Raw genomic sequence first — 14,697 nt, forward strand, 5'->3', positions numbered from 1 at the left:
GCCTAATTAGTAGTGGCTTGCTGACAAAAAGCTCTTATCAACTGATTAATCCAGGTGTGGCAGAGCAGCGGGCGGTTGTCGAGAAATAATGACCGGTGAATATTGTTGATTGACCAATCAGAATCGAGTATTCAAGAGAGCCGTGTTCTAAGAGTAGAGTATGTATGAGTTCAGTGTGTATGAGTACAGTGTGTGTGAGTACAGTATGTATGAGTAGAGTATGTATGAGTAGAGTATGTATGAGTAGAGTATGTATGTTAGTATGTATGAGTAGTCTGTATGAGTAGAGTATGTATGAGTAGAGTCTGTATGAGTAGAGTATGTATGTTATTATGTATGAGTAGAGTCTGTATGAGTAGAGTATGTATGAGTAGAGTATGTATGAGTAGAGTCTGTATGAGTAGAGTACCGTATGTATGTTAGTATGTATGAGTAGAGTCTGTATGAGTAGAGTATGTATGTATATTGCCTTCACCTGAGCAGCTCGATGTCTGAGTAGTTGAATTTGACTCTGTAGTCTCCAAGCCTTCTGGTGCTGCTCTGTCCCGCCAGCTGTCCTGCCTGCCTCACACGGGACGAGTCCACTCCTACACACAACACAGAGACAGGAGAGGAGAGGAGAGGAGGAGAGGGAGGAGAGAGGGAGAGGAGGAGAGGGAGGGGGAGAAGGAGAGGAGAGAGGGACAGGAGAGGAGAGGAAGAGAGGGAGGAGAGAGGGAGAGGAGAGGAGAGAGGGAGAGGAGAGGGAGGAGGAGAGGGAGAGGAGAGGGAGGACAGGAGAGGGAGATGAGGGGAGAGAGGGAGAGGAGAGAGGGACAGGAGAGGAGAGGAGGAGAGGGAGGAGAGAGGGAGAGGAGAGGAGGGGAGAAGGAGAGAGGGAGAGGGAGGAGGAGGAGAGAGGGAGAGGAGAGGAGGGAGAGGAGAAGGAGAGGAGAGGGAGGACAGGAGAGGGAGATGAGAGGAGAGAGGGAGAGGAGAGAGGGACAGGAGAGGGAGGAGAGAGGGAGAGGAGAGGAGGGGAGAAGGAGAGAGGGAGAAGGAGGAGGAGGAGAGAGGAAGAGGAGAGGAGGGAGAGGAGAGAGGGAGAGGAGAAGGAGAGGAGAGGGAGGACAGGAGAGGGAGATGAGAGGAGAGAGGGAGAGGAGAGGAGAGGAGGAGAGGGAGGAGAGAGGGAGAGGAGAGGAGAGGAGGAGAGGGAGGAGAGAGGGAGAGGAGAGGAGGGGAGAAGAAGAGAGGGAGAAGGAGGAGGAGGAGAGAGGGAGAAGGAGGAGGAGGAGAGAGGGAGAGGAGGGAGAGGAGAGGAGAGAGGGAGATGAGAAGGAGAGGAGAGGGAGGACAGGAGAGGGAGATGAGAGGAGAGAGGGAGAGGAGAGGAGAGGAGGAGAGGGAGATGAGAGGAGAGAGGGAGAGGAGAAGGAGAGTGTAAATGATGTGTTCTCTGCACGCCCAATTCGGCCCTAACTACCTAATTACAAAGACTGGCTCCCTTAGGTCACCTGCAGGGGGTGCTCTTTACACTTCCTGAAGGATTCAGCCCGATCGCACGTAAAATGGCATAGGTGTGGCCGAACACAATTCTACTTACACACGCACGCACGCACGCACGCACGCACGCACACACACACACACACACACACACACACACACACACACACACACACACACACACACACACACACACACACACTTCACATTCTTATTGTAGGACGACTTTACAGGTCAAGAAAGTGGTCAAACTGTTGCACTATGAGTTATAAATCACAAAGACTACACACAAGCAGTCGCATGAGTGTCTCGTCGTTCACCACCACTCATATGTTTTTCAACGCTGGTGCGTGTGCTGAAGCAGGAAGTAGGCGGTGACTTTGGCTCTCGATTACTGTTCTTGTTGAGAGAGAGAGAGAGAGAGAGAGTGAGAGACACAGAGAGAGAGAGAGAGAGAGAGAGAGAGAGAGAGAGAGAGATCCGCCAGAGACAAGAGCAATAAGGAGAAGCAGTGGGTGGTGCAAGGTAGCGTGTTGTGTGTGTGTGTGTGTGTGCGCATGTGTGTGTGTGTTGGGTCAGTATGGGATGGAGTGTGTCTGTGTGTGTGTGTGTGTGTGTGTGTGTGTGTGTGTGTACGTGTGTGTGTGTGTTTGGTCAGTATGGGATGGAGTGTGTGTGTGTGTGTGTGTGTGTGTGTGTGTGTGTGTGTGTGTGTGTGTGTGTGTGTGTGTGTGTGTGTGTGTGTGTGTGTGTGTGCGGGGGGGTCACCTTCAGCCAGTCTAATGGAATGACTGCCGCATCATTCAGAGAACAGCCTCGACTACAGAATAATTATGTGACTCTCGATTGGCAGAGACACAGAGAGAGAAGCTGTGTTTCCATTACAGTTTTTCGCAAAAGAATTGCGATATTTCTACAACTTCGACAATGTACAATTGCGACTTGTAGGCGTTTCCATTGAAGTTGCGTTTGAGTGATTCCCCGTTGCAGCAGCTGCCACAGTGATTACGCACGGGGATCTTCTGCCCCATATCCCGTCCCCTGCATGCTCAAATCCAACCAATGGTCAATGCAAATCCCAACATGAAGTTACAATGCATATAAACGAGCCTGATTATCAATTCAAAAGAAAATGAGTCGCAAAATGTTGCTGGCTGCGTGAATGCAGTCAGCGCGACAGGCAGAGGAAAAAAGGTAGCCTAATAGCCTACAACTGGTCCGATTTAGAGATGGAGGGGGAAAAAGGCTGATTTGGTTCTATAATTGCACCTGAAACGTGTGCAATGTATTAGCCTACTCACAGTCACTGTATTCACTTCAGACAGCACCACCGCACCAGTGTGTGCTTTTCATCCTCTCATCTTGCCGCTGTGCCAAATGCGCGCACACAGGCAGCCTGCTGTCACCATGGACCGATTTCTGCCATTAAACATTATCTAATTTGCCCGGCTACGCTTTTGCATAACACTCGTCTTTCTGCTAGGTAGCGTTGCTTCAAAGTTTTCCACTTGCTGCGGAGGTTTTGACACGGCTATCGAACCTTACTTACCAAACTTATTTTCCGCTCCTTTTCCAAGGGATAATATGGGTCACATGACGTGCAAATGCGAAAAATGTGTTTCCATTACACTTTTGCGATAAACTTCTATATCGACACGTCTGAAAAACCACCTCATGAGAGCGAAAAAACTTTTTGCGATATTTGGGAGGTTTTTCGAAATTCACGTGTTTCCATTACCCACTTTCTATTGCGATATATAGATTTTGCGCATTTCTGAGAGTAATGGAAACACGACTAGAGAGAGAGAGAGGACAGGAGAATGGAGAGAGAGACAGAGAACAGAAGATAGAGAGAGACAGACAGACAGACAGACAGACAGACAGACAGACAGACAGACAGACAGACAGGCAGACAGACAGACAGACAGACAGGAACTCTGTCTCGCCATCTAATTCCATGATCTAAAACGTACAGGAAACGAGGTAGCTAATTCCCCATTATGCTCATTATTGGTGCCAGCAGGCTACATCTAATGGCTCCGCTGAGCTAATCAGCGACGCCTGTGTTTCCTCCTGCTGCACCACCGCCATTAGCTGGGCTGTCCAACATGCAATGGATGGCTGTCTGTGCGTCTCCGTGCCAGCCAATCAGCCTGAACCGCTGTCTCTCTGTCTGCCTGTATATCCTGGACTGAACGCAAGGTCAGCTAACAAGTCAAGTCAAGTTTGTATAGCCCTAATTCACAAGCATGTCCCAGAGGGCTTCACAGAAAATATGTCTAGCTAATTCTAGCTGCCACAACAGTAGCAAATTACAGTAGTAATGATAACAACAAGTGTGTCCCTATGTACTTACTGTCTCTCTGAGGCCATTTACACCTGGCATTAACATGCGTTTTCTGCCATCAGATTGCAATCAGATTGTATTTTATCACTTCAGCCTGATTCCATTTACACCTGGCACTAACATGCGTTTTGGGTGAACAGATTGCAATCCGATTGCTCTCCAGCTCGAACGTCATCACGCGCGCGCCCCCTGAACGTGTGCTGATGCATGTTTCATACACGCACAGGGAAATAGAGGTTATTGTTAGCTCAAATGCACAGTGAACGTCCCCTTCACCTGGACAAAACGATGGCCGATCACGCAGCACTGCATCTATTTCTTTATCTGTTTATTGACAATGACACTGGGTCCGAGACACACACACACACATATTACATACGTTTTCCGTGCATGTCATTGGCTGTAACCACCTGTGTTGCGTTCAGGTAACATTCTAAATTACATTGTTATACAATTGAGAGCATAATTTCTCTTTTATATGAAAGGAAAATGAGGGGGAAAGGGTTCGAACCCTTTCTCCCTCATTTTCCTTTCATTTTCCGCTCCTTTTCCAAAGGAGAAGTGTTGATATAAAAGAGAAATTATGCTCTCAATTGTATAACTTTGTAATTTAGGATGTTACCTGAACGCAACACAGGTGGTTACAGCCGTGGCAAAACCTCCGCAGCAAAACTTTGAAGCAACGCTACGATTGTTGTGCAAAAGCGGAGCGGGGGAGAGATAGATAATTTTTAGCCGGTCCATGGTGACAGGCTGCCTGTGTGTGTGCGCATCTGGCACAGCGGCGAGATGAGGGCACACACCGGTGCGGTGCTGCCGGGGAATTGCGTGTGTGCGCGCCGTCACCGACTTCCGAAGATTATGTATTTCCGTATGGTAGTTGCTGAATGCGTTTTGAGAGGACGCATTGCATTTACACTTGTGTTAAATGTTGTCATAATGCGTCCCTGACCACCTCCGGAGGTGGTTTGGCCGATCAGATTGCAATCCTTCTTCAATGCGTTTTGGGGGTGTTTACACCTGTACTTTCAACTGATAAAATACAATCTGATTGCAATCTGATGGCAGAAAACGCATGTTAATGCCAGGTGTAAATGGCCTCTCTGTCTGCCTGTATATCCTGGACTGAACACAAGGTCAGCTAACAAGTGCGTCCCTGTTGTTGTAGAATGGAATGTAACAGCCAGAAGGTAAACAGTGAACCACTTGAGATCAAAAGATGGAGCCAGGAGTCAGAAGTCATCTTAAATGATGTATTAACATAGATCTATGTGTAACTTAAATTAAAATGTATATGAATACATTAAAGCAGCTACGAGCAACTTTTTCGATTGTTATTAAACAGTATAAATTTAATATCAATGCATCACATCTTACCTCTAATAGTCGACGAGACCAAAGCCGTGTGTATCGGAGATTGCTCCCTTGGATGATTATTAAGTCTGTGTCTGTCTAAACTCGCGTCAACAGGGGGCTCTCTCTCTCTCTCTCCTTACCGCCGGCCCGGCTACCCGGAAGTGAAACCCGGAAGTGAAACGCAACTGCCTGCCTACCCCGTTCGCGCTGCCTAGCAACGCAGCATAAACAATGTGAACGCCGCGCAGACTCTCGCGAACATCTCTCGTTATATTCTAACAGGTTTTTTGGAAGTTATTTTGTGGTTATGGCCGAAGTGGCTGCTGCAAACCGTTTCATTTCACTTCCTGATCTTCCCTGGCCACAGACAGACTACACTGGCCGATTCACTCGGGCTTCAAGCGAGACTACTCTGCGTTGGTCTCGTCGACTATTAGAGGTAAGATGTGATGCATTGATATTAAATTTATACTGTTTAATAACAATCGAAAAAGTTGCTCGTAGCTGCTTTAACTAGTGATTGTCCAAATAAGGGCTAATGTGATTTAAATTGTACCTATCTGTGTGTACTTACAGTACTGTCTCTCTCTGCCCATGTGAGATACCTCTGACTGCAGCCACTCCGCCAACACCAATTCCTGTCTATCCATGGCACTTGGCAGATAAGGTGATTCTGATCCTGCCAGTCTTGTTGGTCTTTCTGTCAGTCTGTACGCCCAACGTATTTCCAATCAGTCAGAGTGACTCTCTGTGACTGCCAGTCTATTGGTCGGTCTGTCCGTGTGCCTATCGATCGGCCAAACTGTCTGTCTATCTACCGGTTTTTCTGTCTCTCTGACCTCATTTACACCTGCTATTAAAATGCAATCTGTATCCCGGCGCGTTATGTGGATAATAAACGATCCGATCTTTGCGTTTGCACCTGGTATTTTTAATGCGTTCTCGTTATCCTCATACTGTACCTGTCATAGCCTCAGAGCAAAACGCGCCTGCCTATTGCAACAGAAAAGGTTGCCACTCGCTCGGCTGTGCTTCAAGCTATTGTTGACCACCAGTATAGGTGAATATTATGCCTCTACTATAGGGATACAGAGGGACCAAAGTAGTATATAACACAGCTATTTTTATAACGTAAATCCAGATAGACCGCACACACACCTGCCACTGCCTGATCAATGCACCCCATGTATGTATGTATGTACTGTATGTATATGTATATATATGTGTATGTGTGTATGTATGTGTATATATATATATATATATATATACAGTATATGCGGGTACATTGTCACTCTTCATCTCTCTCTGAAATGGTAGCCGACAGGTATTTTGAGAAAGAACTTTTATTTTTCTCTCCTTTTTCCCCCTTGTTATAAATAGTTCAATGACTATGCTTTGTTTATATACTTGAGAGAATATGACTTTGCTTTGCTTATACCTGTAACCCCCTTTCATTCAAATAAAATACAAACTTGATCACAACAAAAATGTTATATGTTAAAATGTTAAGTCAACCTTAATGCGGTGTGTCCACCGTGGGCGGATTGTTTTCAGTTCTTTGCACCAGATTCATTCCAGACCCCGTTTTGGCAAATTGATAAATAATAAAATAAAGATATGTAGCTTTATTGGTAGGAGACTTTAGGTGCTTAGATCTCTGCTTATTTTTCTCCCACACCGAACAGTCTCACTTTCTTCCCACCTCTAATTCATCTAGGGTGACGCACACAAATCCCATCTCCTATCTTTGGGACGCCAGGACGTTGTACAGATTGTTGTCTACACAGCTACCCAAGATCTGAACAAAATGCGAACCAGACTACCTCCACATGTGGTCGGGCAGATCCGATTACATTCCCATCACGATGCATTTACACCTCGCATTCACATGTGTTTTCCCTTATCCAGGTAACTTATCCGGATACAGATCGCATTTTAATACCAGGTGTAAATTGGGTCTCAGATGGTCTACGCATCTGCTTGCCAGTCTGTCTGCCTATCAACCTGTGTACAGTACTTGTCTATAGCCCATTTCGGACATGCGGTGAACTCCTGGATGGGGTGTATGAATGAACACAAGTGTCCGTGGTGAGCGCGCCCCCCGCGCAAACGGATCCTTAGCACCCAAGCCCCTGGTACTATGTCCGTGTGGCTCGCAGATCAGCGCCTGTTGGAATACCACAGCCTAATGTCCAGACCCGATTCAGCAGACCTAGTCCAGAGTTCTCGTGTGTCTCACCCAGTGCAGCCAGCCTCTGCAGCTCGTCCTCGTTGTCGGTGCTGTGGGCCCGTCCGATCTGGAGCACCTGGTTCTGCCCGTCGCTGCTCGACTTGCACAGCAGGGCCCGGTTGCTACCTGGAAGCGCAGACGCACAAGAATTCACACACTGCGGACGTACCTGAGCCTATTGTGTCACGGTGGACTATTGAACGCATTATCTGGGAAGGAAGAGAGAGAGATGGGAAAAAAACTAAGAGAGAAAGAAAGACTAAGGCTCTGGTGAAAATGTAATGACGTCATTTTTTTTATGAGATATTATTTGCAAGAAAAAGAAAAACAAGACGCAATTCAACTTTCAGCAGAGCCTCACAGCGCAGTCGGGCTATTTCTTTGAGGAATACAAAACTTTTAAATCAAACTAGTTAATAGAACTATTTAACAAAGCTCACACTCCGCTTATTTCAATGAAACAGCCAATTTACATCAGTCAACATTTATCAAATATTCAAAATTGTGTCTTTGGTGATCCATCACAAACCCATTCTTCAGTCGTTGTGACTCATCCTAACTGTACAGTTCTGAAATAACAGCACAGCACTAATTGTGTTGTGCTGTATTTCCTGGGCATGGCCGTTGGCACAGCACCGTACCGTACCGTACGTTACCCCGCGTTATAAAACGGATAGTTCCGGTCCTTGATTGTGATTGGCTGAGCCGTGTTCGAAGCCGTTGTTAAACTACTCTATAAACACACACCTGTGACCGCCTCACAGTATTACTGCGCCATGTTAGCTAGCTAGCTGCGTGAGCTAAGACGGCTGCCTGCCGGGTGATAACGTTGGTCAGCCTCAAAACGCCACCAAAACGTTCGCTTGTTAACCCTTTCGAGTCCCGCTCTTCTCTATGGGGAAGAATCAGCTTCAAAATCCATTGTCCGGTTGTTGATATCTCGGCAATAAAATGGTTCTCCTTGCAGGATGGAGGGAATGACTGTTTCCGGCACAACTTGCGCTGCATTTCCAGTGATGACGTGCAAAAACGCTGAACCGACTGGAGGGGGGTTACATTGCTTGGCGGGAAAAAAGATTATTTTTAAAAATCAATATTGCTTTTTCTGTTGTTGCTAAAACCTCACCAGGCACATGGTATGTAGTAACCGTTTTATAATGCAGCATGCCTTAAACACCTCTTGGCCGTTGTAAATTCAGTGTAAAGTGCAGCCTCTTGGGGCTCAGTGCTTAAGTTGAACATACTGACTGTTAAACTGTTCAACTGTTCAACTGTTCAAACACACTCGTGTTTTGTCTTTGGAGGCCAAATGTTTTTAAGTAGCCCGTTTCACCTTACCTGCACTTTCTTTGTTTTTCTCTCTCTCTCCGTTCTTTCTGTTTTATCATTTACATTGCAAGCAAATGGCTTACAATGAGTGAGCAGAGCAGGCAGGTAGGGGTTCAGTGTCTCTGCCTCAAGGACACTGGGACAGGGTCACATGACACAAACCTGTGATCCTTCAGTCTCTCTAACCACACCATGGGGCAGCCGCCTGGCCTGCCGCTCGTCCTCATTTCCACACGTGCAGAAATAAAGGAAACCAGCGATGTTAAATATCTGTGCAGATGGACCGAGCAGGGCCGTTGTGTGCTCTCATACACCCTTGACTACCAGCGGCTCCCTCACAACCCCACTCCCAGCGTATCAAATTATGGGTCATACGACCTTAACTGTCAAATATATTTCACATCGCGGCGCAGCTGGAAGTGCTTTCCTGTGCCCCCCCTCCCCCCCCCCCCCCCCGCTTACGCTGAAACCTCCCTGGGATTCACGTACTGTCAACTTTGACCCCTGCCCCCCCCACACAGCGGGCCAGTGGGGAGAACGCTCCTCCTCTCTCCACCATACTAATTACCCCCCCTCCTCCCCGTTTTCTGTTCTGCGACACGTCCTTGAGGACATGAAGAGAGGAGAAAATGGAATCATCCCGGAGTGAGGGGCGAGGGGTGGTGAGAGGAGGGGTGAGAAGTGAGGGGAGTGAGAGGAGTGAGGGATGAGGGGTGGTGAGAGGAGGAGTGAGGAGTGAGGGGAGTGAGAGGAGTGAGGGATGAGGGGTGGTGAGAGGAGGGGTGAGGAGTGAGAGGAGTGAGGGGCGAGGGGTGGTGAGAGGAGGGGTGAAGAGTGAGGGGAGTGAGAGGCGAGGGGTGAGGAGTGAGAGGAGGAGCCCCTCGCCCCTCTCACTCCCCTCACCCCTCCTCTCACCACCCCTCGCCCATCACTCCTCTCCCTCCTCTCACCACCCCTCGCCCCTCACCCCTCCTCTCACCACCCCTCGCCCCTCACTCCTCACCCCTCCTCTCACCACCCCTCGCCCCTCACTCCTCTCACTCCTCCTCTCACCACCCCTCGCCCCTCTCACTCCCCTCACTCCTCACCCCTCCTCTCACCACCCCTCACCCATCACTCCTCACCCCTCCTCTCACCACCCCTCACCCATCACTCCTCTCCCTCCTCTCACCACCCCTTGCCCCTCACTTCTCACCCCTCCTTTCACCACCCCTCGCCCCTCACTCCTCACCCCTCCTCTCACCACCCCTCGCCCCTCACTCCTCTCACTCCTCACCCCTCCTCTCACCACCCCTCGCCCCTCACTCCTCTCACTCCTCACCCCTCCTTTCACCACCCCTCGCCCCTCACTCCTCACCCCTCCTCTCACCACCCCTCGCCCCTCACTCCTCTCACTCCTCACCCCTCCTCTCACCAGCCCTCGCCCATCACTCCTCTCACCACCCCTTGCCCCTCACCCCTCCTCTCACCACCTCTCGCCCCTCACTCCTCTCACTCCTCCTCTCACCACCCCTCGCCCCAGAATGTGAGATGCAGGTGAAGAGACACAAACACATTATATGGATTTAGCCACCTCCATCATCCATAGTGACAATGAGTGCAACAGTTCAACGAGCTGATCGCCAATTCATTTCTAAACAGCCAATAGTGAGAAGAGACACGGTGCTTAGAAAAGGACTCCCAAATAGCTGCCATCTGGTTTTGTGGGATAAAAACATTGTGTGTGGAACTTTGGGGGGTGTGCGTACATGTGTGTGTACGTGCGTGCATGCATGTGTGTGCGTGCATGCGTGTGCCTGCACGTGTGTGTGCGTGCATGTGTGTGTGCGTGAATGTGTGTGTGTGCATGTGTGCGCATGCATGTGTGTGTATGTGCATGTTTGTGCGTGCATGTGTGCGTGCATGTGTGCGTATGCATTTGTGTGTGCGTGCATGTGTGTTTTGTTTCAATGTCTTTCCGCCCTCTCCCAGCAGTCCCATCCTCATTCCCTCACACCTAAGGACAAAATGACCTAGAGAAATGAAAGTAAACGTGTCAGGAGGGGAGTCTGTGCACGCACACGCACAGACAGACACACACACACACACACACACACACACACACACACACACACACACACACACACACACACACACACACACACACACAGAACAAGCTATCACGCTACTGCCCCTCCAGCTGTAGTCTGCAGGAGCCTGGTTTGGCACTGCGGCTGTGAAAACACTGGTCAAAGTTCTGAGTCTGTTTTGGATCACGAGAGTCAACATCATTGTAACATGTGTCTGAGGGCCAGAGTCAATGAAAACACAACCTGTGGGAACGATCCTCTGCTTCTCACAGAAAAGAATACAATCTGTACTGTAATCATGTATAATCATATATGATTTTACTCTCCTCGATCGTATGTATCAGTGATATTGCACCACAATTTCATTTAGAATGCCCTATTTACGGGTGAGCGGTGTGTGTGTGTGTGTGTGTGTGTGTCGTGTGTGTGTGTGTGTCGCGTGTGTGTGTGTCGTGTGTGTGTGTGTGTGTGTGTGTGTGTCAGATCACAGGACCACAGAAATACTTCTACAGAAACACATGTATATTCAACATGCTGTGGCTTTGGCCCTTGCTCTCACTGTGTTGGCTGTTTGTAATATTGGCGATCTAGAAATGTGGATGTATTTTACTGTGCTCAATAAGAGCAACAAACCGCCTAAGATGTGATGGCAATGTAATCATCACCCTCAAAGGTTATACATCGCCTTCCTCGCACTTTGACTAAGTATTCTTCGTCTTCTTCTGTGGTGTTTTATGGCCTTTATGTTGCATTACTGCCTCCTTCTGGATTTATCCATCGACTGTTTCCCTACATTCTATCCTTTACTCTCATACCATTTCCCTCACTTGTCCTCTTAATTCCTTCTCCCTGCTCCTCCTCTCTGACAAAGTATTGAAGATTACAAAATGGCAGTAGTGAATAATCACTTTATTATTAAGAAGAAGAAGAAGTTAGAGTTAATAAAGAATAGAGTGTGGGGGCTAAAAATAGCGCTGTGTTGTGTTTTCTGTGTGGGGGCTAAAAATAGCGCTGTGTTGTGTTTTCTGTGTGGGGGCTAAAAATAGCGCTGTGTTGTGTTTTCTGTGGGGGCTAAAAATAGCGCCGTGTTGTGTTTTCTGTGTGGGGGCTAAAAATAGTGCTGTGTTGTGTTTTCTGTGTGGGGGCTAAAAATAGCGCTGTGTTGTGTTTTCTGTGTGGGGGCTAAAAATAGCGCTGTGTTGTGTTTTCTGTGTGGGGGCTAAAAATAGCGCTGTGTTGTGTTTTCTGTGTGGGGGCTAAAAATAGCGCTGTGTTGTGTCTTCTGTGTGGGGGCTAAAAACGAACGGGAGTGATGGATCATAACACGGCTAAATTTGGGCTGTTGTGAGGGCATTTGTCAGGCCAATTTCGTGGTATCTGCAAGCGTCATTAAATTAAATCTAGGACTTTTCAAGAACTCTGCCATGCCTTTTATATGATGAAAAGAGATATAACTCTAGACTAATTTCTTCCATGGAATAAATGAGAGAGAGAGAGAATGAAAAAAGTGTTGTCCTGACCCAGAGAATGGGTTTACATGACTGGTGCTGATTTCTCACTGTTAAATAAGACTTAAACACTGTACTTAACAATACTCAAGGCGTTCTGTGGCTTTGAATGAATGAATGAATGAGGTCATCAAGCTGCAGACATGGTAAGACTTTTTCAGGACGTGCAGACACCCTCAATGTGTTGCCAGATACTGTGGGATTCAGTCTTTTCCCATGGTCCAAAAAGAAGCTCGATTTGTCACTCGTCACTTCTGAGAAGTCAAGCCGCGTTCGGAAACGCCGTTAAATCTAGCGACAAAGTTTCCGACTTCACAAGAAGCGGCACAGTGTGGAAACCCACCTACGCACATCTGCTGTTTCTTCTGCTTAGCCAATTAGTCTGCGAGGCTGTGCCAAAAGACACTCCCCCCCCCCGGTTCACTTTTCTTTCTTTGCGTGGGCAGAAAAGGCTTTGGTGCCCTAAGCTGGAAAACCCCCGCATAAAACAGCATGTGTTCGTGTTTAGGCCTCTTATCTGAGTGAGTGAGTGAGTGAGTGTGTGTGTGTGAGTGAGTGAGTGAGTGTGTGTGTGTGTGTGTGTGCGTGTGTGTGTGTGTGCGCGCGAGCGCGTAGGGCTATCTTCTTGAGTATGTGTGTTTGTATGTTTCTACATATCTCACATGTTTATGTGAAAGGAATCGATGCCCTATGGAGAGATGTAACGGTATGAAAATTTCACGTCACAATTATCATGACCAAAATGATCACGGTATTCGTAAAAAAATGCTGAAAATGTTCAAAAAGTACTGAGAGACTCACTGAGATCCTTTTACGTTTGAAAACTCAGACCCAAAAAGGATTGATACACTCGCTGAAATCATTTCGCCAAGGCTGCACGTCTGCATCTGGGAGACGGTTGCCAGCTTTGGTTGGCGATGGACAGTATTTACCATGTTTTTCAAAGCACTGTAATCATGGTACCACGGTAATCAGGGTACCACGGTTTTAATGATAATGAAAATTTGAAAAGGTACGGTTATTGTAAGGAATTTTATCACGGTTATCATTAAAACCCGTTATCGTTACATCCCTAGCCCTATGTGTATTCCCTGGCCGGCCACTTTATTAGGTACACTTACTTGCTCGTTAGCGCAATTAGCCTGCTCTTCCACACAGCGAATCATATGGCAGCAACTCAATATGTTAACGCATGTAGACGTGGTGGAGCGGGCAGCCTTTTTGTTCGGTCGGACATTGGAGTGGGCGAGATGTGGGATCTAAGTGGGTTTGACCGTGTCGTTATTGCTGGTGTCAGACATGGCGTTTCCAGCAGCTGAGAAACAGCTGGCCTCCTAGGATCTTCACACACTACACTCTCTAGAGTTGACAGAGAATTAAGCAATATTATATATCGTCGCTGTCGTTCCAGGACCTCGAATGTGCCTTTTTTCACTTTTTTATTTTTTGCCATGAATCAATGCCATTGGTCACCCTTCACGTCTCTGTGTGGTTTTTAACAAATGCAACCAATGGAAAAGCATTAAAACGAGCTTGTGAGTAAATCTCGTAACGCCATTCGCCCTCAATCTGTCAGTCAAACCTCGAAATTCCCCCCCTACCTCCGTGTATACCCCCCCCACGCAGGACAATAAACCCGGAAAAGACACACGGCAGACGCGCTGTGTATTTCCCATATCGTTTTGACTAATCCTGGCTTCCTCTGACGTTAATATATCAATCAAATGTTTTCCAGTTATTCCTAGGCTGCAAACTTGTTTTAACATGCAAATCGGAGTGCTTTCTGACGAGAATAAAGTAACGTTAACGTTACGTTATGTCAGACTATTTCTCACCCCATGTGAAAGCCCCCATTTGGCCATGAGAGGCGAGGGGCAATGCTGCTGCTCCTGCGCGCGCCCCCGCGGCCTGGAGCTTGGGGCTCGTGCATGAGTATGCGACTCTCTCCCGCTTGACTGGCCGTGAGAAAGCGCTTCCAAGTCGGACTGATAATATAAACAACATCATTTGAGCTTATCCAGGTAAGATATTTATAAAGTAATGACACATTCAGCGGGAAACTAACTATAATTAAGACATGTACCAACTTGGACGGCATTTGGTTCAGTAGTTTAAGAGCAAACAGGTTTTTTTTACTTCCTGAAAAGTTCATGTTTTGGAAATTCGAGGTCCTGGAACGACAGCGGCGATATATATATACTTCAGTGACGCGGCTGCCGCTATTAATTCCCAATTTTTATACACTTTTTTTATTTGTTTGTTTTTATTCATCTTATCAAATTGTTGTATTCATCTCACCCTGTATGTCTTATGTCTTATATACTCTACCTTGTGTAAAGCACTGTGAATTGCCTGTGTACAAAATATATAAAT

The 14,697-nt window shown here is 47.3% G+C and overlaps 1 protein-coding gene across 3 annotated transcripts in view; it reads right to left on the reverse strand.

Moving 5' to 3' along the window:
• Positions 1-14,697, reverse strand: part of tab1 (TGF-beta activated kinase 1/MAP3K7 binding protein 1) — a 34,847-nt gene that overhangs the window by 12,736 nt on the left and 7,414 nt on the right. For 2 of the 3 annotated variants that reach the window (XM_083635254.1, XM_083635252.1), the window contains exons 6-7: positions 7,428-7,544; positions 476-587 (exon numbers count right to left, since the gene is read on the reverse strand). In XM_083635254.1, coding sequence (XP_083491380.1) covers positions 476-587; positions 7,428-7,544 — 229 coding nt within the window. The remainder of the gene's footprint in view (positions 1-475; positions 588-7,427; positions 7,545-14,697) is intronic. The other variant, XM_083635253.1, reaches the window with a different exon arrangement.

The sequence above is a fragment of the Poromitra crassiceps genome, assembly GCF_964638095.1.
Source record: "Poromitra crassiceps genome assembly, chromosome: 4".
Lineage (NCBI taxonomy): Eukaryota > Metazoa > Chordata > Actinopteri > Beryciformes > Melamphaidae > Poromitra > Poromitra crassiceps.